General features: G+C 34.0%; 1 protein-coding gene across 1 annotated transcript in view; it reads left to right on the top strand.

Moving 5' to 3' along the window:
* The first annotated feature begins 1,628 nt into the window (after positions 1-1,628).
* The window catches only part of Slc6a14 (solute carrier family 6 member 14), a 37,430-nt gene continuing 13,460 nt past the window's right edge, over positions 1,629-25,598 (top strand). Inside the window, exons 1-8 of the mRNA XM_004872135.3 lie at positions 1,629-1,803; positions 2,753-2,918; positions 13,040-13,171; positions 15,186-15,350; positions 16,143-16,281; positions 18,191-18,323; positions 20,010-20,150; positions 24,706-24,934. Coding sequence (XP_004872192.1) covers positions 1,756-1,803; positions 2,753-2,918; positions 13,040-13,171; positions 15,186-15,350; positions 16,143-16,281; positions 18,191-18,323; positions 20,010-20,150; positions 24,706-24,934 — 1,153 coding nt within the window. The 5' untranslated portion in view covers positions 1,629-1,755. The remainder of the gene's footprint in view (positions 1,804-2,752; positions 2,919-13,039; positions 13,172-15,185; positions 15,351-16,142; positions 16,282-18,190; positions 18,324-20,009; positions 20,151-24,705; positions 24,935-25,598) is intronic.

Below are 25,598 nucleotides of genomic sequence, written 5' to 3'. Positions count from 1 at the left end.
AGATGAAGAACAGCAAAAGATGATAATAAAATGATAGGCAGCAGCCATGCCATGAAAAGCCATCTGTGGCAATGGGAATAACACCCACCAAACAGAAAAAGAACTTTCTCTAAAATACCTTTTATCTTAAATTTTATCCTCAGGTGCTCCAGTCTCAAAGGTACTTAAAGTTTCTCTACTGAATAACAGGCAGGGAAAATTGCCGGGTTTCCCCTTTACTTACCACAAACTCTGGATTTCCATCCTCACAATCTCTATCCCTAGAATTCCTATTCTTTTTCTACTCCCTCAGTTACCAACAGTTTGAAGTGGCCTACAGTGGATTCCTGTCATTTCTATCTGACTTTGATAGTTTGATAGATATTATTGGATTTGTTTCTTAGCTCATCCTTTTATAAATAGGTTTATAAACCCTTCACTCTGCCCTCTCTTCTATGTCTAAGATAGGGTAATAATTTCTTCATCTTCTAATAGGTCTCTCTCTGACTCTCTCCCTTCCTCCCTGCCTCCCTCCTTTCCTTCCCCCCTCTCTCCCCACAGACTAACCTGTACTGACATTCAAGACCTAGTTAGATGAAACTTACTGATACTTTCTTCTTATAATTTCCTATAATTTCTTCATGAACTTTCTTCTATCTGCCTAGATTCCTGAAGGTATTATTCTACTGCAAATGGAAAGTTTTTGTCATCCAGTAGGGAACAAAGGAACTATACTTAAGACACAGAATTTGCTTCCCTGATGATTCCTCTGTGTGCATGGATTTATACTATATTTCATAGAATTGCTACCATCTCTTACTGCATAAATTGAGTTTAAATGCTTTGAGTTTTTCATGAAAACGTGCTACATAAGTAGACAGCATTATAATGAATATTACCTCCCTGGTCTAACTGGGATGTTTCTTCAGTTTACTTTCTTGGTCTCACCATTCTTGCAGAGTAGAGTCCTTTGTTAGGGTTAGAGTTTCCTATAAACCTGCTCAATAATTTGTTTGTATTTGGCTTCTTTGAAATACTACACAAAGCAATCCTTGTAAAAGGCAAAACTGTCCTGAAGGCTGAGAAAGAAGCCTGAGACATAGATTCAAAGTCACTCTTTTCAGGCAGAGCCAGCTGAGTAATATTATCTTAGCTGGCCACTTTTCAAAGTGCCCAATTCAGGAGCTTTCCCTTTGGGAGCAGCATTTGCCCTGGGGGATGAAGAGCTTTCTAATGACCGGTAAAACTTTAGGAATGGGCCCAGGGAGGTATGGTGTGTCCAGAGGAATCTTGGTGAGCAGAATGGACCCCTTAGACTGTGTCTATTCCCCCTCCAACACCAGGAGTGATCAGCACTTGGCCTAGGGACAGAGACTAGACTGAGAGGCAAGGTGAGAAGGAAGTGGGAAATCCAGGAAAGGAGACAAGATTGCTGAGGCACCTTAACAACTCTGAGTCAAAGGCTGTCAGTCATCTGGGCTCTGGCTACTCCACTCCTTCACAGCCCAGCCCTTTCCTGGGGCCGCGGCAGGGAATTGCTACACGCAGGATTACCTGGGGAAAAACCAGAGCCTCACTTTGGTCCCTTCCGGTAATTGACATGACTGGGCTCCCGGGAGGGGGAAGGGAGAGCTTTTCTCCATAAATGGTCCCACCCCTAGGCAAGGTGGCTCACTTTGGCCAGTAACAACGGGGGAGTGTGCACCTGCCACCCGTCAAGCTCAGGCAGACTGTGAGAAAAGGCAAGGTGGAGCAAGCCGAGAGAATCAGTGAACCATGGACAAATTGAAGTGCCCGAGCTTCTTCAAGTGCAAAGGGAAGGAGGTAGGGGCCTGGGAGCTGTTGGAGGTGTGGAGGGCCCAAGAGAACTCTTAAGAGGGAGGGTTAGTCTCTGTTTTTTGTTTCCTGTGGCTGCTCCCTGTTCTCCAAATTTCTACTTTTAACTATTTTCAAGTGAGCCTAACATGATCCCATAGAGTAGCGGAAAAAGAGAATAGCTCTTATTTTCGGAGCAAGGTGACTTAGGACCACCTCAGCCTTGCCTTGTGAGTCCCCACAAAATCTTGTTCTCTGTACTTCTCCAGACTGTGCCCGTATGCTTCAGGGAAACACAAAAGTGCACTGTCCTTACCTACCTGAGGAAACTTCCAACTCCCAGAGCAGCTGACAGGTTGGGAGAGAACCCCTCTCTTCTCACCTCCAGAACTGAATCAAGAGCTGCTCCACCTGATCGGACAGGAAAATTTGTCTCTGTATGTGATTCTGTGGTTAGAAAAGTATTTATTTTATGCTCCAAGACAGAGAGGACAGTTACACTTCCCTTAACTCCAAACATCCAAAAGTCTCAGCACATAAGAAAAGGACTGTATGAATTTTTTTACTCCAGTGGAAGCTACATTTTATCCTTCTCAAAGATCTATTACAATCTCAAGCATGTTAATTTTTCCTAATTCATCCTTAAAATTTTGTATTTGAAAACTGATTTATTTGTCCACTTTTTCTTGTCCTTTATGTTGGTGCAGCATTTAACCTTTTCATTAAAATTTGGGTGGTCTCAGTGGAAGAGAGGGTAAAAATATTTACCAACAGAGTTTCTTATCTCAACAAAGTGTTATGTAAGTGTGTCTATAATCAGAAACATCCCTTATTTCAGGTTTTTTCCTCTTAGATACCATATTCAGGGTTTGTTCTTTCTTCTTCCTTTCTGTGATATTTGCTTCTTTGGGGTTTGTGATAGTAAAAAGACAAGCTGTTGATATTTTTCTTTCCTCAGAAAGTGACCACTTCGTCTGAGAATTTCCATGTTGGTGAAAATGATGAGAATCAGGACCGTGGTAACTGGTCAAAAAAATCAGATTATCTTCTATCTATGGTCGGATATGCAGTCGGATTGGGAAATGTGTGGAGATTCCCGTATCTGACCTACAACAATGGTGGAGGTAACCTCTTGGCATTTTTCTTTTTCCTCCAGTAGTAACTGGGGTACCATATGGTTTCTGAGGATATTTGAGAGCTAATGAATGGTATATACAGGGAAGAGGAGAAGCAAGCATACTACGTTTATTATTAGACTCTAAACTATCTCAAGTTAGGAATCTGGTTTCAAAAAATTCATAGACATAAACTTCATGAAAGCTTTATACTTAGTACTTCTGGGCTTCTGATTTGAGATTCCATGTAAACTTCAACTGGGACTTTTAAAAAATTATGCATATTCCTGTGATAATCTTTTCAGACTCAAGTAGTGCTTTAATTTATAGATGAATCTAAGGGAAAAGCAGGGAAATCTAGTTCTATTAAGAAATTGAAATAAATTGTCTTATTTAGTAGAATAAGCATTGCATTTTGGTAACTTTAAATGTGGAAAGAGATAATTAAAAGTTTAGTATTTTAAATGGTATGTATCCCAAAGTGGATTGACCATGTAAAAGATCCTCGTAAAACACAATAGAGTTTAGTTCAAGGCTAGGTTATTTTGTTGTTGCAAAATAATACTGTTTACACATTATAGTCACGAAGGTGAGTTCTATAAGAATAAGGAGAAAAAATAACTGAGGTGACATACTAAGGGAAATAAAATGAATTACACAATCCACTAGTAATGTAGCAACAACTTTTCACTTGCACATTTTATTTACTTGTATTTAATGGTTCTATTAGAAGTGTAGAGGTGACATAACCTTGTATTTCATAACAAAGCAGTAAAACTATGCTAGTATAATTATTTTTTCTTAGTACAATAGGATTTTTTGTGGTGAGATTTCAATTTTGTATTTTTTGTTAATTGGGTATATAAACCAGTTACACTGGCCTTCAGAGACTTAAGAAATGCTCTGTTTACTAAACAACTTAAGTATTGGTAGCGTAAATTCCCTTATGTAGGACATAACTCATTCAGTAATGGGTTTAGTGTATTACATACAAAATGAGACAGAAATCACGATCATTTGTGATGTCTATATTCAAAGGTTCAGTGTGCTGAAATGAAGTAATCAGACTTCTTGACTTCTTTCAAATCACTTGTTCTCATGTTTAGAGAAAGAAATTTCCTGTGCCTTGAGTACAACACCCAGTATTTCTCATAAATTTCTAGGAAATGTTAATAGACAATTTAAAAATACATCCCAGACAAATAATATTGTTTGTCATGTGCTATTATCTTTTTTGCCACTTCCTCTGAAAGTTAATATGTTATATTGGCTCTAAGTTTTTAAAGATCACATCATTGGGTAATAGCTAATCTAGATTCTCTCAATTGTTTTCCCGTCCGTCAAGAGTATGTGAGGAACATGAAATTTAAATATGTCAAATGTTAATAGATTGAGTTTAAAAATATGTTCACATTTAGAAAACTGCTGTTAAAATCTGGAAACATTTGTATTTGTAGATTATTTTTAGTAGTTTACGACCCCATTGAGGTCTAACATCATCAGTGGCCATTGTTTATATTAATCATTTCTCAATTATGGTCATTATTAATATGAAATGATATGATGGATAAAAACCCATAGATAACAATGAATAAAATAATCATCTTTTTCAAAACACCTGTCAACCCTGAGCTTTATAAACCTTTATTATTATAGATAAATAGAGATATTTTGTGTTATTTTTCTTCATATTTATTACTGGTAGTACTTACAGTCCTACGGTCATAGTAATGATAGTATGCATATTACAACATCTGTACACACATTTTTTTCTCTATGGTCTAATGATTTTCATGGGTAGCATTCCAGCCAAGCCACTTAAATATGGGTATGTAATAAGTACTAGTCTCATTTTGTGTTGCACCTATTTTAAGGGTTGGAAAACAGGATTCCTAGATAAGTGTTGCAGTATCATAATATGAAAAATACTTGAGGAATATCTTAACATGTGTAAATGAATCGTACATAATCCAAATGCTTATTTTATCCACTAATTCATACATTACCTTCATTAAACTTTGCTAAGACTTACAGACTATTTGATTAATAGGTTTAAAATTCTGTCTGTGCTTCAATTTATAATGTGGTAAAGGTTTCAATGAGTAGTGATATGCCTAAAAGTGCACAGGAAAAATGTACAATGATAAAGGTTTAATTTAAAGGAGTGGGGCTGGTTAAAGGGAAGGGAAAGAGAGATGGTCCTTCTGAATTGAAAGTTAACAATGAGTGTGTCTGCTATGTTTAGATTATTCTATCAAAATTACTATGTTCTTATTCACATTGAGTAGTCTTGAAACTGTTTTGAAATTAATGAATTTAATTGCAATAAATTCTACTCTGAGCAACATTTAGCATTTGGACTCTTGGTCGTAAAAAGTGATCATTATTTTTAAAGGAAGAAGGAGAGGAAACTAACATCGAACATGGGATATGTGCCTGTCATGCTGCCAAGTGTTTGCACATAGGCCTAATATTTGAACCCGTACCAGAAACTGATGAGATTGTATTATTCTCCCCTTTTATGAGGAACATAAGGTTCATAGGTAAATTGCTCTAGGTCATATAATTAGTAAATAGTAGAGCAGCATTTTAAACTAGACCTTTCCAACTCTACAGATTGTGATCATTCAGTCTGCTGTTTTACCTTTTAAGCTATTGTGTTTCTTTCTTTCTTTTTTTTGCTTAAATTCTTTTATTGGTACATTTTAGGTATACAATACATTTACATTTATCATTGGGTGCTTGTACCTGTACATGATGTACTTGGTTCTTATTTTTTCCCCATTACCTGTGCGCCCTTCCCTATTTACATAAACTTTGTTTCCATTATTTTCTTTTCTCATAATTTTTCCTTTTCCTTCTTTCTTTCCCTTTCCCCTCCCATTTCCCCTACACCTTTGGACATTTTCTTCCTATTTTGAATTTTCAATTATTCATTTTAATCATTTTAATCCTTATTTACAGTTTCAGTTTCTCACACTAGAGAAACTATTTGGTATTTACACATGTGTGTCCTATTTATTTTACTTAAGAGTATGGCCTTGATATGCATCCATTTAGCCATAAATGACTCTAGTTTCTCATTCTTTATGGCCGAGTATACTCCATTTTATAAAAAAAAAACCTATATCTTCTTTATCCAGTTTCCAGTTGATGGGCACTTGGGCTGTTTCTAAGCTTTAGATAATACGAACTGTCCCGCTATAAATGTGGGTGCACATGTATCGCTGTGGTATAATTCTTTTGGGAAGATACCTAGCATGGGAATACCTGGGTCAAATGGGACCTCTAGCCCTAGTTCTTTGAGGTATCTCCATACTGATTTCCACAGTGGTTGCACCAGTCTGTTCTCCCACCAAAAATGGAGAAGGCTTCATTTCTCCCCACACCCCTGCCAGCATTTGCTATGGGATGATTTCTTGATAGCAGCCATTCTTTCTGGGGTGAGGTGGAATCTCAGTGCTGTTTTCATGAGCATCTCTCAAATGACCAGTAATGTTGAATATTTTTTCATATGTTTATTTGCTGCTTTTACTTCTTTGTCTGAGAAATGTCTGTTCATTTCAGACGCCCATTTTTGAATTGGGTCTTTGAATTTGGGAGGGTCTGATTTTTTTCAGTTCTTTATATATTCTAGATTAGTAGTCCTTTGTCTGAGGAACTGCTGCTAAAAATTTCTTGCCACATTGTAGTTTGTCTCTTAGCTGTGTTGGTGGTTTCTCTTGCAGTGCAGAAACTTTTTAATTAGTTGAGATCCCAATTGTTGATTCTTTGTGGTAGCTCCCGTGCTACTGAGGTTTGGTTCATAAAGTCTTTTCCTATGCCAATGTCTTCAAGAGTTCTACCTAACTTATCATCCAGCAAGTTTAGTGTTTCTGTTTTAATATTTAGATCTTTAATCAACCTCGATCTTAGTTTAGTGCATGGTGATAATTATGGGTCTAGTTTTAATTGTTAGCAGGTTGAAATCCAGTTTTTCCAACACCATTTATTAAATAGTCTATCTTTTCTCCAATGAGGGTGGTTTGTTCCTTTGTCAAAGATGAGGTGGCTTAGCATGTCTGGAGTTGATTCTGCATCTTCTAATCTGTTCCACTGATCCTCGGATCTGTTTCTTTGCCAGTACCATGCTGTTTTTATCACAGTAACTTTGTAGTATAGTTTCAAGTTGGGGATTGTGATACCCCCGGCCATGTCTCTGTTGCCTAGAATTGCTTTTGCTATTCTAGGTCTCTTCTGATTACAAATGAATTTTTGGATTACCTTCTCTAGTTCTGTGAAGTATATTGTTGGAATTTCAATCATCATTGCACGAAATCTATGTAGTAGTTTTGGAAGTATGGTTATTTTCATTACATTTGTTCTGCCTACCCAGGAGCAAGGGATGTCTTTCCATTTTCTTATATCCTCTTCGATCTTTTTTTCAGAGTGCTATAGTTTTCAGTGTAGAGATCCTTTGTTAGATTGATTCCTAAATATTTCATTTTTTTGGATGCTATTGTGAAAGGAATTGTTTCCCTAATTTCTTTCTCAGTGAGTCTGTTATTTGTGTATAAGAAGGCTATTGTTTTTTGAGGGTTGACCTTGTATCTAGCTACTCTACTGAATCTGTCAATTAAGTCTAGAAGTCTTTTGGTGGAGTTTTTTGGGCTTTCAATGTAAAGTGTCATATCATCAGCACATAATGATAGTTTAACTTCTTCCTTTCCTATCTTCATTCCTTTTATTTCTTTATCTTTTCTAATTGCTGTGGCTAATGTTTCTAGAAATATATTGAACAGGAGTGATGGTAGAGGGCATCCTTGTCTTGTTCCTGATTTTAGCAAGAAAGTTTTCAATTTTTGACCATTTAGTATGATGTTGGCTGTTGGTTTTTCATAGATAACCTTAATCAGGTTGAGATAAAGACCTTCTATTCCAATTTTCTGTAGGGTTTTTATCATGAATGGGTGTTGGATTTTGTTGAATGCTTTTTCTGCATCAATTGAGATGATCATATGTTTTTTTGTACTTGGCTCTATTAATATAGTGTATTACAGTTATTTATTTATGTATGTCAAAACATCCTTGCATCCATGGGATAAATCTGAGTTGGTCAGGGTGCATGATCTTCTTGATGACCCTCTGTATTCTGTTTGCCAGTATCTTGTTGAGGATTTTTGCACCTATGTTCATTAGGGAGATTGGCCTGTAGTTCTCTTTTTCAGTTGGATCTTTCTCTGGTTTTGGAATCAAAGTAATACTTGCTTCCATGAATGAATTTGGAAGTATTGCTTCCCTTTCAATTTCCTTGATGAGTTTAAATAGTAATGGCAATAGTTCTACTTTAAATATCCTGTAGAATTCAGCAGTGAAGCCATCAGGACTTGGGCTTTTCTTTGTTGGTAAATTTTTGATTACATTTTCAATTTTACTCATTGTGATTGCAGTGTTTAAAATTTCTATATCTTCTTAATTTAACTTTGACAATTTGTATGTATCTAGGAATCTCTCCACTTCCATGTTTTCCATTTTATTAGAGTACAGGTTCTCAAAGTAGGTATTCATGATCCTCTGGATTTCTACTGGGTCTTTTGTGACTTCACCTTTTTCATTCTTGATCGCATGGACTTGAACCTTTTCTTTCCTTTTTTTAATAAAGTTCACTAAAGGTTTATCAATTTTATTTATTCTTTCAAAAAACTAACTCTTTGATTCATTGATTTTTTCATCATTGTCTTAGTCTCCATTGCAGTGATTTCTGCTCTGATCCTTATAATTTCCTCTCTTGTATGAGCTTTGGGTTCATCATGATCTTCTTTTGCTATGAGCTTGAAGTTCTGGATTACGTTATTTATCTGAGTTTTCTCTGTCTTCCTAATATGGGCATTCACTGCTAAGAATCTCCCTGATGAAACTGCTTTCATTGTGTCCCATAGATTCCTGTATGTTGTACTGGTATTATCATTTACTTGTAGAAACTGTCTAATTTCTTAATTTCCTCTGTGACAAATTAGTTGCTCAGGAGAGGGTTATTCAATTTCCACTTGTTTGTGGGGTTTTTTTTTGGTTTCTTATGTTAGTGATCTCCAATTTTATGGCACTATGGTCTGATAATATACAGGGGTTAACTTCAATTATTTTACATTTGCATAGACATGTCCTATGAGATAGCATGTGGTTTATTTTGGAGAATGACCCTTGTTCAGGCCAAAAGAATGTGTATTCTGATTGTGTGGGGTGGAACAATCTGTAAACATCTACTAAGTCCATTTGTTCAATAGCTTGGTTCCATTCTCAAATTTCATTGTTAATATTTTGTCTAGATGATCTGTCTATTTGTGATAGTGGGGTGTTGAGGTACCGCACTACAATTGTATTAGTGGTTATTCAGTTTTTCATGTTCATTAATATTTGTTTTGTATATTTGGGGACATTCGTATTTGGTGCATATATATTAATGATTGTCATCTCTTCCTCTTGGCTTGTTCCCTTCACAGAGATGTAGTGACCACCTTTGTCTCACTTAATTAGTTTTGGTTTGAAATCTACTTTGTCTGCAAATAAGATTGCTACCCCTGCTTTTGTCCGGGTTCCTGTGGTGTGAAGAACTGTTTTCCATCCTTTTTCTTTCAATCTATGAATTTCTTTTTGGCTTAGGTGTGTTTGTTGTATATAGCATATTGTTGGATTTTGCTTCTTAATCCATTCTTCCAGTCTATTTCTTTTGATTGGTGAATTGAGGCCATTAACATTGATACTTATAATTGATAGATATTGACTCATCCTTGTCATGATGTTTTACTGTAGTTGGCTCTTTTATTTCTTATTTCTTTTTCCCCCTTTCCCTTCAGTTTCTTAGCTTGGCTGATGGTTTCCCTCTGTTGCACCTCATGGAGTTGTGACCTTCATTGTCCTTTTCTAGGATATTGCTTAGAATTGTTTGGAGTGCTGGTTTGGTGTTCATGAAATTTTTCAGGTGTTCTTTGTCATGGAAGTTTATAATTTCCCCATCAGTTTTGAAATCCGAATAGTTTCTCTGGTGTGAGAAACTGAAAGTGTAAATAAGGACTAAATGTATAATAGGTAATGAGAAATAGGAAGAAAGGGGGTAAAGGGGAAGGAAGTGGGAGGGCTAGAGGAAAGGATAGAAGGGAATGGGATTAATATGAGAAAATGGAAAAATGGGAACAAAATCTTTGTAAATAGGGAGGAATGGAGGGGTTGACAGGAGGGCTGGACAAGGGTGAAAAATAAGAACCAAGAGAGACTATGTAAAAGTGCAAATTTCCAATGATGAATGTCATTATATTGTATACCTAAAATGTACCAATGATTAGAATGAATAATCAATAATGCAAAATAGGAAGAAAAGGTCCAAAGGGGTAGGGGTAGTGAGAGGGGCAGGGGAAAGGAAAGAAGGGAAAGGAAAAAATGATGAGAAATGGAAAAAATGGAAATAAAGTCTTTGTAAATAGGGAAGGGTGGAGGGCGTGAAGGGAGGGCTAGGAATGGGGAAAAAATAAGAACCAAGATGCATTATGTAAAGGTACAATTCCCAATGAGAAATGTAATTGTGTTGTATACCTACAATGTACCAATAAAAGAATTTAATACAAAAAAAAAAAAGAAAGGCAATTTTGCGGAATACCACATTCTAGGTCAGAAGTTATTTTCTTTTAGGGCTTGAAATACTTCCCTCCCGGCTCTCCTTGACGTGAGGGTTTGTGTTGAGAAATCTCCTGTGATTCTGATGAGCTTTCCTTTGTAGGTGATTTGTTTCTTTTCTCTAACTGCTTGTAGGATTTTGTTCTTCTATTGGGTTTCTGGGATCTTGACTATTATATGTCTAGGTGTAGATTTTTTCTGATTGTGAGTAGTTGGAGTTCTACATCCCTCACTTATCTGTATGTCCAATTCTCTACCTCTGTGTGGGACGTTTTCTACTATTACTTCTGTGAAAAGATTTTTTATGTCAATTGTACTTTCTCTTGTTTTTTCCTGGACTCCTATCAGTCTTATGTTATTCTTCTTTGCATCGTCTAATAGCTGCTGGGTTGATTTCTCCTGGTCCCTTACTATTTTTGAGAAATCTCTGTTTTCATGGTCATTAAACACAATCCTGTCCTCTATATCTGATATTCTATCTTCAGATTCCTGTAATCTGTTGTGCATACTTTCAATGGTGTTTTTAATCTCCTTGATATCTGTTTGAATCTGTTTCATGGATTCCATTTCTTTCTTATGCTGGGTGATCATGGTTTCCATTTCTTTCTTATGCTGGACATTCATGCCTTCCAGCATGTTTCTGGGCTCATCTATTTTTTTTATCTGATTCTGTTCTAGAGACTCTTATCATGTCTTCACTCTGCTCACCATCTCTATATTTATCTCAGAGATTACTTCTGCTTCGAATTTTTCTAGAGCCTTATTCATCTGTTTTGTTACTTCCTGTGCTATCAGTTCAGGGTGTCCAGGTGGCTGATTATCAGACTTTTCCACCTCATTTCCCCCAGTATTTGCCTTTTGTGGGCTGGAAGTCTGAGTTTGTGCCTTGCTTAGATGTCTTTCATTTTTTGTTTTTGGTATTGTCCTTGGTTTAATTCCTGGGTTGATACTTCAAAGTTGCTTATTGCAATATTTTTTTGCTTGTATTTAGAACTCTTATGGAATGATCATTTCTCAGAGGTGTCTTCCAGATATACCTGGTCTTTAGGTGTTGAGCCTCTAATGGCTCGGAGGCTATCTCATTTTCATTATACCAGGAAGGACAACTGATTAGATCAATCACAACCCCTTAGTCTAAGTGATACAATCAGCAACACCATAGCATCAAGTACATCTTAGAAAATGATAATTTGTAGTAGTTATTAATCTGTCATCTTTAACTGGGTGAATTAAATCAAAATTGAGGACCAATGCAACATATGCTTTTAGTGAATAAACTCGTCAATATAGCAAGTTTAGCCTTTGGGATGGGGAGTTAGAAGGAGTTGGGGAGGGAAGAATAGGTAGGTAGAATGATAGGGGAAGGTTGTCAGTGAGGCCAGAGGACACAGGTCAGAGATAGAAGAATAAAGAAATGTGAATTAGGGCCAGAACAGGAACAAAAAGGAGATGAAGAACAATGTGGGACAGCAGGGGAGCAAGGGAGGGAGAGAGAGAAATAAAAGAGACAAGAAAACAAAAAGAAAAAAATAAAAGTTTGAAAAGAGTAGAAAAAAATTAAAAATAAGAACAAACAAATATTAATAATAATTTTGAAAATAACAAATAAAAGACAAAAATGAATGGCCTCCTTCTGGGTATTTCTCTGCTGTCACAATAGACAACATGGGCAACAGTGTGCAGATATAAGTCAATGAGTCTCTGCAAGCCAGTCACAAACCCTTCAGATTCAGGCAGATTTCTGGCTGCAAGTCCCAAGTTGAGCTCCCTGTCCTCCTGTAGGGTTGAACTCTGCAAGGCTTTACTGCAGGATCCAGATCCCCTTTCCCTGAAGATAGTCCAGGTTCTGATGGGAGGTGATGATCCCTCTAACTTACCAAGTACAGTGGTCTGGTGTGCCTTTATTGCAGAGATTCTCTTCACTTTTTCAGTGAGCTTCAGTGTTCATCAAGTAGCTAGAGAGAGGGGGCCTCTATCTATTGTTCACTTCTGCAGCTCAGGACAATGGCCTTTATGTCCCCCTGTGCCTCTGTAGTGTGGAACCAGGTAGCTGCACAGCCAAGAGGCCAGAGGCAGGGGTGGGGGGGTGGGGGGTTTGCAGACACCCCTGCACCTAAGCTGCTTGCCAGTGAGTGTGCCAAGGGCTTCCTCACCTTTTCGCTGGTTGCAAGTGTGCATGATGAGCTGGACGGAGTGTGGCTGTAGACAAGCAGGGATCTCTCAGCCCTTGTGCCTAAGCTGGGGCTATTTTTTTAATTATTCGCAATAACTTCATTAGGAGATGCTATTATACTCATCTCATACATGAGAAATTCAGAGTTTAGAGTCAGCTTTTATCTCACAGAAAATACTAAATTTGAGGACCAAACCTAGCACATTCTGACTTCTGTGTATCAAGAGATCTTTAAAATATACTATTTGTCAAGGTACCATCAAGACTTTGAAATGTAATAGTACTTTTGTTCTCTTTTTACCTTTTCTAGGTGCATTCTTGATACCTTATGCAATTATGCTGGCTTTGGCTGGATTGCCTTTGTTCTTTCTAGAGTGTTCACTGGGACAATTTGCTAGCTTAGGTCCAGTTTCAGTTTGGAAGATTTTGCCATTGTTTCAAGGTTGGTATTAAAATGTTATTATCATGATGATTATTGCTTGATGTATCCTTCACTATGTGTAGGAAAAAATGTTCTGAAATGTTTGACTACATAGAAGCTGAAGACAGAATGGCTGTTTCCAGAGGCTGGAGTATTTATATAGAAGGGAGGGGTACCTAGTCAAAGGATATATGGTTACAAGTAGATAGAAGAAATAGTTCCAAAATATTTATAATCTACAAGTTTACAAATTCAATAGTGACAGTATGGTAACTACAGTTATGACAACATATTGTATTCTTGAAAATACAATAATAATTGTGTTCCTAACAATTAAATGATAGCTATATGAGGTGATGAATTTGTTAATTAGCTAGATTTAGCCATTCTACAATGTATTTATACTTAAAAATTCATGGTGTACATGAAAAATACAATATTATCTGTTAATTAAAAATAAAAATTCAAATAATATTCTGACATCTTAAGGCAAAGGAGCATGCTTATTGTTTCTCTGTGTAGTTTGACACCATACATAGAATTTGAAAGTCAGATGTTAATTTATTTGTTTAACCTGACTGAAAGTATGGGAAGGATTAGAAAGGGCACTAGAAATGTTGGTAAGAGTGTCATTATGTATTTTTCCAATTTTATTTTAAAAATTATTTTTATTTATTTATTTTTTCCTTAAATTATTTTATTGGTACATTTTAGGTATACAATATGTTTACCTTTATCATTGGGTGCTTGTACCTGTACATGATGTATCTTGGTTTTTATTTTTTCCCCATTACCTGTCCGCCCTTCACCCCCTCCACCCTTCCCTATTTACACAGACTTTGTTTCCTTTTTTTTTTCTCATAATTTTTCCTTTCCCTTCTTTCCTTTCCCCTTCCCCTTCCACTTCCCCTACCCCTTTGGACCTTTTCTTCCTATTTCAAATTATCAATTATGAACAAACCTCAGTAGCACAGGAACTAGCACAAAGAATCAACAACTGGTACCTCATCTTATTAAAAATTATTTTGACACATAGTTTGTTGTGCATTAACTTCTTTGGCTCTGGCTTTTAAAAACTTTTATTTTATTGGTACTTTGGCTTTTTAACTACTTTGTATACAACCCTTTTCTTGCTATTTTTACACGTCATATAAGAATCTTCATTCAGAAAAGTTAAAAATCAGGTCACCTTATTTTCCTGTATGCTCCTAATAAACTAGGACATTGCTAAAGCTGAAAAATGCCTTTAGTGTTATAAAAACATCAAACTGCCATTCTCCAAAGATTAAATATCATTTTGGAATGTGCTACCTGGTGAAAATTACTTGGAAAACTTTCAGTGTGACATAAAAATAAATTCCTAGTGAGGTGAATAGAATATTGTACTGAAAGATTGGAGAAGCTACTTAAAAATCAAGTCTTAGGCTTAGAAGTTATATTCAATCTGCCAAACTCCATTTTGAAACTACGGAGTTAAAGTTTGGAGGTTTAAAATCAAATTGCTACAGAATTACTGAGTTTTATTTACCTATACTTGTAGAAATACTGTACTGTGTCTTTTAAAGACATTAATTGAAAGGCTTCATTTTCTCCTTGCTAAAATGTAGGTTAAGAGATGAAAATGTAAGTATTGGTCAATGAGTCAATAAATACAAGTTTTGACTTTAAAAATTGTCCAATGTGCCCACACTGACAAGAATTTGCAGACTTAATAGGAAAGAGTAATAGATATAGGTTTTATGTGAATTTGATTGCTTAATGCAGGTTTTTTTCTCATCCTTATTATCTTTTCTAACTAACTGAAGAATTGTCTTAGGAAACCAATTGTCAAAACTTTTTTTTAAAATGAGAAGAAAGCTACTTGGAGAGTACCATTCCCCTGTACCCCTTACTTTCCTCCTCAAAAAGGAAGAAAACAGTTATTTGAAACTTTATTTTTCATTTAAATAGATTTTGTGAAAATTGAGATGGACTTGTTTAATGAATTAGTAAAACAAATTTCACTTGAGTATATTTTAATTGTTCTCTTTTCCAGGTGTGGGAATTACAATGGTCTTGATATCCATTTTTGTGACAATATATTATAATGTCATAATTAGCTACAGTCTTTACTACTTGTTTGCTTCATTTCAAAGTGAACTACCATGGAAAACTTGCTCTTCTTCTTGGTCAGACAAAAACTGTAGCAGATCACCTATAGGTAAATTTCATTGATTTAATTTTTAAAATATTATCAACTCCACATCATTTCTTTTATATATTCTAAATAAGCTTGAAGGAGTAAATAATTTTCTAACTTTGATACAATTTTAAATGGCTCATAGGTCAATAGTTAAAGCAAATATGGCATATATAATCTGAATCTTTTGGGCAGCCAGGAATGCTAAACCATGCTAAGCAGAACACCTTTCAGGACTAAGCCTTGGGCAGGAGAGAAATAAGACAAAGAGAAAGTGATAAAGAGACAGAGAAGTACTATCCATAATCACAGAATTGTGCGCTTCAGGAAACAGTGAATGTTGCTCATATCAATATGTTGTTAATCTTCAGAATAACATAGCATCAGTATTGCAGGCTATTACCAGGTTTACACAGAGGATAAAGTTATAAAGATTTAATATTTTTGAGGAATTTTAAGGTATCAATTTGTCTATGTAGATTAGATAGGATAAGCCCACCTACTAAAAGTTCTTTAGCGCACTAAGCTTCAACTGAAATAATTGTTATTATATATCTGTTATTATTATAAATACCGTTACAGTTTAAAAGGGAAGTTAGTATTATACTCACTCTTAGCTTAGTAGTAGAGATTATTTAAGATGCTAAATGAGAGTAGTTTATTGTATTTGTGGATTATTTTTACTCTACCTTCACAAAGTAACAATTTAGACAGTTGTTTAAATAAACATTTTACCATTTAAACTTTTTCCAAGAAAGTACTCCTTTAAAAGTAAATACATGACTGTTTCTGTATTTCTTCTATCATTTTTAGTCACTCACTGTAATGTGAGTATAAGAGCAAGAGACATCATCCAAGTGAATATGAGCTGGATAGATGCCAACAATTATACATGCATCAATGGCAGTGAAATTTATCAGCCAGGGCAACTTCCCAGTGAACAATATTGGAAGTAAGTGCACTAGATGATTCACTTCTTAAACAGATGTTATTAAACAGTTTTTTTTATAAGTGACTGATATATTGACCATTCCTTTGCTTAACTCACATAAATAGAAAAAAAATGGAAATCATAGAGAATTATACTTCATTTGATTCAAATATTTATCTATCCTAGGTGAACAGTAATTATTTGCAGGACTAGGACTTTGTTAACAATGTGTCTTTTATAAATTGGTTGTTCAGTGGGCACAAGACTTTAATGATTTATTCAGAAATTCCTGTGTTAGGAGTTTGTTTATAAGAAAAAATTTCAACTATAAAAGAAAAAAAATTTTTTTTGGTACCAAAGATCGAACTCAGGACCTTGAGCTTGCCAGGCAGGTGGTATGCTGCTGAGCTAAATCCTTGGCCCTGAAAGAAAATTTTAATGATAAACAATGGAACAATAGGTAATACTGAGGGGCACGATTGTTATTGTAGCAATTCCTCAACATCTACTTTGCATGCTATTGTCATTGTATGGTAAGAATAGGTATTCAGGGTTATATTTACATTTTACTAATTTTAAATTATCCTTCTTTATGCCTACTCACTACTGTTACCCAATACCTTTGAGTTTAATACTGAATGAACTCTCCTTCATCCGCATATTAATGCCCTCTATAACTTTTAAAATATTTTAACTGATACATGGAAATATAAAACATGTGCATATTAATGTATATATTGTATAATGTTTATATCAGGTTAAATATGCCTATGTTGAATATACCTATGTCCTTAAACATTTGTCATTTCTGTGTTTTGAAAAATTTTCAAAAATCCTCTTGTAGCTTTTGAAATTTACAATACATAGCTACTATCATAGTCACTGTACTGTGCAATAGTATTCCAGAACCTCTTGATCCAATCTAACTGTAAATTAGTGCCTACTGATCAACCTTTCACCATTCCCATCCCCCACTGTCCTCAGTTTCTGGTAACCATTGTTCTATTTTAAACTTACATGAGATCACCTATTTTTGATTCCACATATAAATGAGATCATGGGGTACTTTTTCTTCTGTGCTTGGCTTATTTCACTTCATATAACACTCTCCAGTTCCATCCATGTTCTCAGAAATGATAAGATTTCATTCTTTATATGACAGAAAATATTCTATTATGTGTGACATTTTCTTTATCCATTCATCAGTTGATGGACACTTAGGTTGTTGTTGTTTTCATTTCCTGGCTATTGTGAGTAGTGCTGCAGATAACATGGGAATGCAGATGTCTCTTTGATGTACTTATTTCTTTAGATATTTATCCACTAGTGGGATTGCAAGATTATATGATAAATCTATTTTTTAATTTTATAAGGAGCCTCTATGCTATATTCTATAATATGGATTTTAAAAGTTTTGAAGATTGAAATATTCCCAAACATCAAGGTAAAAATTAAGATTCTAGATTCATGCACATCACTCATGAAAAATCATGGAGTTTTACAGAAAGACTTTGAAAAAGATGTGAATAATGGAGCCATTTGAGTTTGCTGATATATACATGTATGGAATAAATATTTAACATAATTTAAAATATTTTCATTATTATTTTAATGAGAAAAACATTGTATTGAGGTAAATGTAAACATATGATATAAGGTTAATTTCTTTTAAAAGGAGCTTAAAATATTAGGGGATTATTAGAGGTTTTGGAAATTTAGATTAGCTGTCCTTACCCCTGAAGTTCAGATCTTGGCTTTTTAATGCAGTTTTTTGTCCTTCTATACAGTAGCATCTATTAATGAAAGGCTCACAGAACATTCCTGTTAAGACACAATATTCATAAAGCTTCCCCTTGGATGAAATGTATTACAGAATTCATTATTTTTAGACAAATGATTCTGTGTTCATAAAAGGTCTTATATATTTCAGTAAAGTGGCACTTCAACGGTCAAGTGGAATAGATGAGACTGGAGAAATTGTGTGGTATTTAGCACTGTGCCTTCTTCTGGCTTGGCTCATAGTCGGAGCATCTCTAATTAAAGGAATCAAGTCTTCTGGCAAGGTAATTTGAAAAACACATTAGGTAGTGATGTAACTGCCTTCCAATTTCATTGTAGTTCAGTGTTAAGAATTATCAAATGCATGGTTTATCTATAATGGGAACATTCAAAGATGCTAAAAGCTTTCTAAGCAGGCATCTTAATTTTAAGTAAACAAATAAGATTACTGCTACTGTTAGAAACAGAACAAACAAAAATTAATACTGGAGTTGTGTGTTACTCAAAACTCAGACCCTTTAGTTGATTCAGCATTCTGAGACTTGAGAATACATTTTAAAATTTTCTGACCCACTACTGGAAAGTCTAGATCCATATTATGTACAGTAATAGAACCAGGATTCCCTTTACAGAGAGACATAGAAAAGTACTATACAATTATCCTCTAAAATCAAAGTTTTCCAAAATTGAGTCAGAACCTGCGAGTTCACTGAAAGGTGAACCTACTCTTCTAAAATAAATTCTATTTTATCTATTGTTTTATTTTTAAACTTTCAGAGAGCACAATGACAATTTTAGAAAACAAGAAATTTTCTCTGTGAGAAGTTTCACAATACCAAGAAGAGTAAACGTTTACGTATTTTTTGCTGTATGTTTTTTAAGACAGGGTCTTGCTATTTAGTTCAGGCTGGCCTTGTGCTCAGTATGTAGCCCAGGCTGACCTCGAACTTTCAATAATGTTCCTGCCTCAGCCTCCCAAAGGCTGGGATTACAGGAGTGTATGTTTGTCTTTTTAACTACTAGAATAAACTTACCTGAAAGATGGAGGACAAAAATACTGAGGGTTTTATGTTCGTATTTCTAGTACAACACCTAGCACATTCAATTAGCATTAAATTGTAAGGAAACATGTTGTTATATCACAAAAATAATGTGAACATCACAAACCCAGTGGAAACTTCATAACACGTTCAAGTTGCACATTTTTGAAAGCTTTGGTTCCTTTTTGATGTTAATATTTGAAGAGTCCACTAAAGGCCATTTATCTAGGCAATTATTCTTTATTGGTCTCCAGGCGACTTGTTTAAATCATTTGCTTGGTGATATTATCAAACACAGAAGAGCTATGAATCAAAAATCATCAATGTTAATGAAAAGCTAGCCTCAAAGGCAATCTGCTCCTCTGGAACCTCGTATTTTCTAGGATGGAAGCAGCACACTAGAGTGAGTGCTGTCAAAATCTCTTAATAGGAGCTTTAAATAATGAGTATTCAGTATTCACTTTAATAAAGCTTCAATGGGATTTGGATATCTACTAGGAGATATTTTCTTTTTCTCTGGGGGCCTAATATATGCTAAGCATTGCAGGTTTTAAAATAATTTTCCTTCATATCTTGATGCAATAATGTACTGAAAAAAAGACATTCGGTTCAATCAGACATTTATAAGGCTGTATTTAAGAAAGCATTCCACGTAGATCCAAAGCTATCACTGCTGATGTATTATTTATTTACAACATGAGCCTGGGAAATATTGCTTCATGCATCAAAGTGATTTTGGAAATGGATCATTTGATAGTGGGAACAGAAATAGGAAATTATGCCAACTTTGGTATTGGTATCATCAGAGTTATTAATAACCTTATGAAATCTCCAGTGGTTTGACTCTCTGAACTGGCTAAAAATTTTACTTGTCTATAATTATATACAATGATTTAAAATAACACTAACTTTCACTGTTTTTCTTGGCAGGTGGTATATTTTACAGCTATTTTTCCCTACGCCGTCTTACTCATTCTTTTAATACGAGGTGCAACTCTGGAGGGGGCATCAAAAGGCATCTCATACTACATTGGATCACAATCAAATTTTACAAAACTTAAGGAAGCTGAGGTAAGACTTTATTCTGGCTTGAAATTATCTGAGGAGGTAAATCTTGAAATCAAATACTTCAACTCTTTGTTTCTATCTGAGTATCATGATACAGTAGCTTGCAAAAAGAATATACTTAAATTCATTAGAGTTTCTGCCCACTAGAATGTCTAATTACCTATATAATATGACACTGATGCTTTCTTATTGGAGGTAAGATAATTTTGTGCAACAGGGTTCCAAAAGTCATTTTATTTATACAACTGATTCTTTTTTTGTTGCTTTTTTGGTACTGGGGATCGAACTCAGGACCTTGTGCTTGCGAGGCAGGTGGAGGAACCACTGAGCTAAATCCCCGGCCCTCCAACTGAATCTTTTTCATCAACAGGATTTGCATTACATTATTTTGAAAAGGAATATTTAATGCATAAATTTCTGCAAAATTTGGTTAGGACTATGTGAGTTATTGAATAAACTCATAGTAGCTTTAAAAATTGTTATTCAAAGTTTAATGATCTAATATATTTTTAAATTATCTTCAAAAGTCAAGATACCAAAAATAAAATCAATTTTGCCTAATGGATTATAAAGTCAAAACACAAATTTAACATGGATTAAATTTTCCATAAAGAAAAAAATATTCCATAAAGAAAACTGTTACTTATACTACAAACATGAAAATGTGCCATGGATATGAATTGGGTAACTCTTAAATTTAGTCTATTTCCAAGTAATACCTGTGCATCATGGGAACATAAAATCTAAAATTTTAACTTCAGAGTGCATTAACAATAAGTGTACTCTAGATACTATGCTTCTATGATACAAGCTAAGTATATTTTCACATTTATGATATTCAAATCACATTCTTGGCACATACAAAGAATCTAGTCAGTTAAAAACTTCTAATCTTATGTTAAAGTAAAGAAAACTATGCTAATACTTTCTCTCATACTAGTAATTCTAACCCAACTGGATATTAATTTTAGTTTGTTATGGTGTTCTCTGTGGAATTCATAATAATTTCCAGCCATTGATATTTTCTTTTCTAAATACTTACAATCAGATATTTAAATATTTTTTGTAGAATCTTCCTGGTGTTCAATGTCAAATTTATCAGCTTTAGTCATAGGAATCTGTTACTAACATTTTTTTGAAAACTGAAATATGTATTTCTGGTCTTTGGTTCATTTTATTGTGCTCAGCAAGTTTTACTCAATGATTATTCATGATAGCTCTAAATTATTTAGAACCATGACATGTTATTATTGTTTTGGAGATTAATGCATCTGATGTGTCCTCTAGCCATCTTAATATATTTCTTTATTTATCTTGCGGCTCACTCATATTAACTATATTTGTTAATCTCTTCCCAACTTAAATATTATTTCTGTGGTAAGTAACAAATAAATTGGGAACTGAGATTTTTTTAGGTTTATTGAATAAGATAAAATAAGTTAATGCACTTTGGAATTGGTAAACTCATATAAATATGACCTAATACATAATTATTTTAAATACTGTTATTATATTATACTATAATATTATAATTGCAGCATTTTCTCTAAGAAATAGGCCCACCATTTTCTCTAAACTTAGTTAATTACTTTGAGCACAGTTGAAAAGCCCTTTCTGCTCCTTCCCTTTTGCAAAAGACCTATGGAGGGATAGGGGGAGTGAAAGGGGCTGAAAAAATAATTAAGATGTGTTATGTGCATGTACTAATTCCCTATAAGGAATATAATCATTATGTACTGGAAACATGTACATATAAGAATAAGAATTAAAGCAAAAGAAAATAAAAGCCCTTTGATATTAAGTTGCTATTACACGCTCCAGACACCTGGGCTTTATACTTCCTTTAGATTATCTCAAGAAATATATATGACTATTTTATATTGATTTATGTTTCAGTTTCTCTATTAGTTAAAAATATCAGAGCTACATACAATTGCAAAATTAAAATTTCATCGAGAAGGAATGTAAAATTTAATCCTTTGGCTCCTCCACGGTCCAACACAATTCCACCACACTCTTTCTTCTGGGTTTTCTGGTAGTTAGAATTATTTTTCTTAGATCTTTTTTATTCCTCCTGATCCACATTTTAAAGATGAAACCATAAGTATATATTTTTTCATTTTCTTTGAATATCAGAACTCTACTGAGGTCTTCAGGAAATTAAAGAACCATGCAAATTTATACCTAGAGTAGTCTTCCGAGGTTATTTTACTAACTCCTTTATTTTACAGTGATGAATCTGAAATGCAGAAAGATTCAAGCTAGCCAAGTGTACACAGAAAACTAATGCAACTAAAATTAAAATTTCCTAAACCTAAATCTAATAATCTTATATATAGGTATAAGATTGATAGAGAGTTTGGAACATTGTTCAACAATTTTTGGCAACGGAAGCACATATCATATTATGCAGTAGCATTTGTATGTAATCCAAAACTGCCACATACAACTCCAGCTCCCAGTGAGTCACATATGTGTACATAATACATCAAATAAAAGAGGATCAGAGACCAGGATATCCATGGTATTCAACTCTTAATACAGACAACAATCTAAGAAATAAGAGGACACTTTTTCCTAACATAATTTTGTTATATGTAAGCAAAATAACCTGAATTTATGCATTATGTATGAATGCATCTATGTATCTATCTTTCATGTATCTGTCCATCCATCCATCCATCCATCCATTTTGCTTCATACTGGCTCCCTGAAATCTAAATTCAAACTGCATTCTGAAAACCTGTAATATGTTTACTCCCTAGCAACTTTGGTTCAATTGAAATAATATTCAAATCATTGTTTTTAAATTCTCTGTAAGAAATGGATCATCAGTTTATGATTATTTCCCATAATGACAATAATAGCCACTTTTGAGCAGCTTCTTAATTTCTTTTCTTATTTCTTTCCACATAATTCTTTGGACATTATTATTATTTTAAATTTTTATTGGTGCATGCTTTATTAGTATTTTCAATCTCCATCGTAAAAATGAAGAAGCAAAATTAAACATATTAAGTACATTGAAGTGAAAGGAAGTGAGAGAAGCTGATATAAACCTTACTTTTTTTTACTCCAGAAATAGTGTGTAGTCACTGTTTTATTGCCTGCCTTCCACTAACAAATCCAGCTTATGAAGTATTAAAATGACACTTTTCCTCAAATATATACCACCCTTTTATTTGAAACTTGGGTAGATACTTTTCCTTTGGGAAAAATGTCTATGCAAAGAATTTTACCTAAATTGGTTTGTAAGACTAATTATTGACCTTTAACATAAACATGAGAGCAGTAAATTGTGAAAGAGGAATAATAAGGCATGGAATTATATGAAGAATAAGGGGGGATATCTTCTATTATTCTTGCTAAGAGTTAATGTATTTTTATTACCCTCACTTAATAATACAAATTGCTAATTCATGCATTAATATGCACAATATCAATTTAAGATGAATTGAAATTTTAACAATATAAGCAATTTTTTTTCTTTTAGAAGAAGATATACAATATTGCCTTCATAACCTTGGGCTAAGTATATTCTAAGTAACAAAAATCAAGAACATTCAATTATATTATACAACAACAAAATCTTTGGTTCACTAAAGAATGCAATGCAAAGAAATGAAAAACAAATACAAATTGGGGGAAACATCAACAGATATAAGAGAAAAAGGATGAAAATCTAAATATATAAAGAATTCTTAGAAGTCAAGGCAAATAACTAAAAAAATTGCAAAATATACAAATAGAAATTCCACAGAGAAAAAATCCTATGGAAAATGAGAGTAATCAAATTTCATTTCACAGCTACTAGATTTGATCTAATTAAAATCCTGACCAAGTGTTGACAAGGATATAGAGGAATGGGAAGTCTCATAACCATCTAGTAGGAGTACAAAATGGTACAACCAATTTGGAGAAAAATTTGGAAAGATTTAGCAAAAGAGAGGATACTTACACTCTTTGACATCACACTTCCCCACCTAGATAATGAAGATATATGTACAAAAATGTTCACAGATTCATGGCAAAATATTGAGCAGCCTAATGCCTATTACCAAGGGAAAGAATAAACTGCAGTATATACATTGGGACAATGTAAAATTGGAAAAATGATTAAAACTGCATATGTTCAATTTAACCACATAAATTTGCCTATACTGTTTCATTTTTTGAATTAAATTGAAATTTTACAGAGCTCCATTTGATAATGGATAAATCTGACAATAATGAATGAAAAAACATGCTGTATAAATTTACATGTATTGAGATAACTTTTCTAAAAATTCAAAAACTTGCCAAGCTAAATATAAAAACGAATAAGGAAACAATAAGCACCAAAGTTGGAACTGCAACTACCACTGGATATTGTAAGGGTGATATAATGGGGAAGGGGTACAAGGAGGCTTTAGAAGACTGGTTTATTTCTTAAACTGTATAGTGAGCGCTTAGGTATTCGTTTCATTGTTTTATAATATATTCATATGTATATGGGAATATTTTATAAATGTGAAAAATTAAAATTATACTGTTTTAAAATCTTAATTTTCTCTTACAGGTTTGGAAAGATGCTGCCACTCAAATATTTTACTCCCTTTCAGTGGCATGGGGTGGCTTAGTTGCTTTATCATCTTACAATAAGTTCAATAACAATTGCTTCTCTGATGCCATTGTAGTTTGTTTAACAAACTGCCTCACTAGTGTGTTTGCTGGATTTGCTATTTTTTCTATATTGGGACATATGGCTCATATATCTGGAAAGGAAGTCTCTCAAGTTGTAAAATCAGGTATACAACACTATGTTTTTTCAAATTTGATTAATTCAATGTAGCTCATTTATGAAATTCGTATATAGTTTATAGAAATTTATACCTATGATTTAAGATATGGCATTTTCATTATTTCATCTTATATAATATGTTTTAATAATATTATTATTCTTAGATGATCTTGGCAAACAAGAGTATATTGGGGAATAATTTGTTAACAAGCCACAATATTTTTCCGGATTTTGTTCAGTTTTTAATATGTGCCTCTTATTTCATAAGTACAAGTTCTAGCATTATGCTAGGCACACCAATGGATTATGAGAGAGAGAGATAACATATACAGTACACAAATTTTCTTATGTACAATTCCAGCATTAGATGTGAATTTTGTTCATTTAAATTTTAATATTTATTTATTTATCTATTCTTATTAGTGCATATTTGCAGTGTTATATAAAAACCCAAAATATATATCTGAAATATTAAATGTATCAAAATTATATGGAGATTCCAGTGACTTTGACTATGTCTAGCTTGCAGGGAATCTGATTAATGAACTTCCCAAATTTAATGGTGTGTCTTAAAGGGAATAAACTTGAAGCATTTGTAGAAGAATGGATGCACTTCAAGACGATAATGTTAAGTGAAATAAATCAGACACACAATTTTAAGTATCACATGA

This window comes from Heterocephalus glaber, unplaced genomic scaffold (assembly GCF_053883595.1).
Source record: "Heterocephalus glaber isolate CG9 unplaced genomic scaffold, H.glaber_assembly_v1.0 deba00001730, whole genome shotgun sequence".
NCBI classification, from domain to species: domain Eukaryota; kingdom Metazoa; phylum Chordata; class Mammalia; order Rodentia; family Bathyergidae; genus Heterocephalus; species Heterocephalus glaber.
The sequence above is the reverse complement of the archived record's forward strand: the minus strand, read 5'-3'. Positions and strand labels throughout refer to the sequence as shown.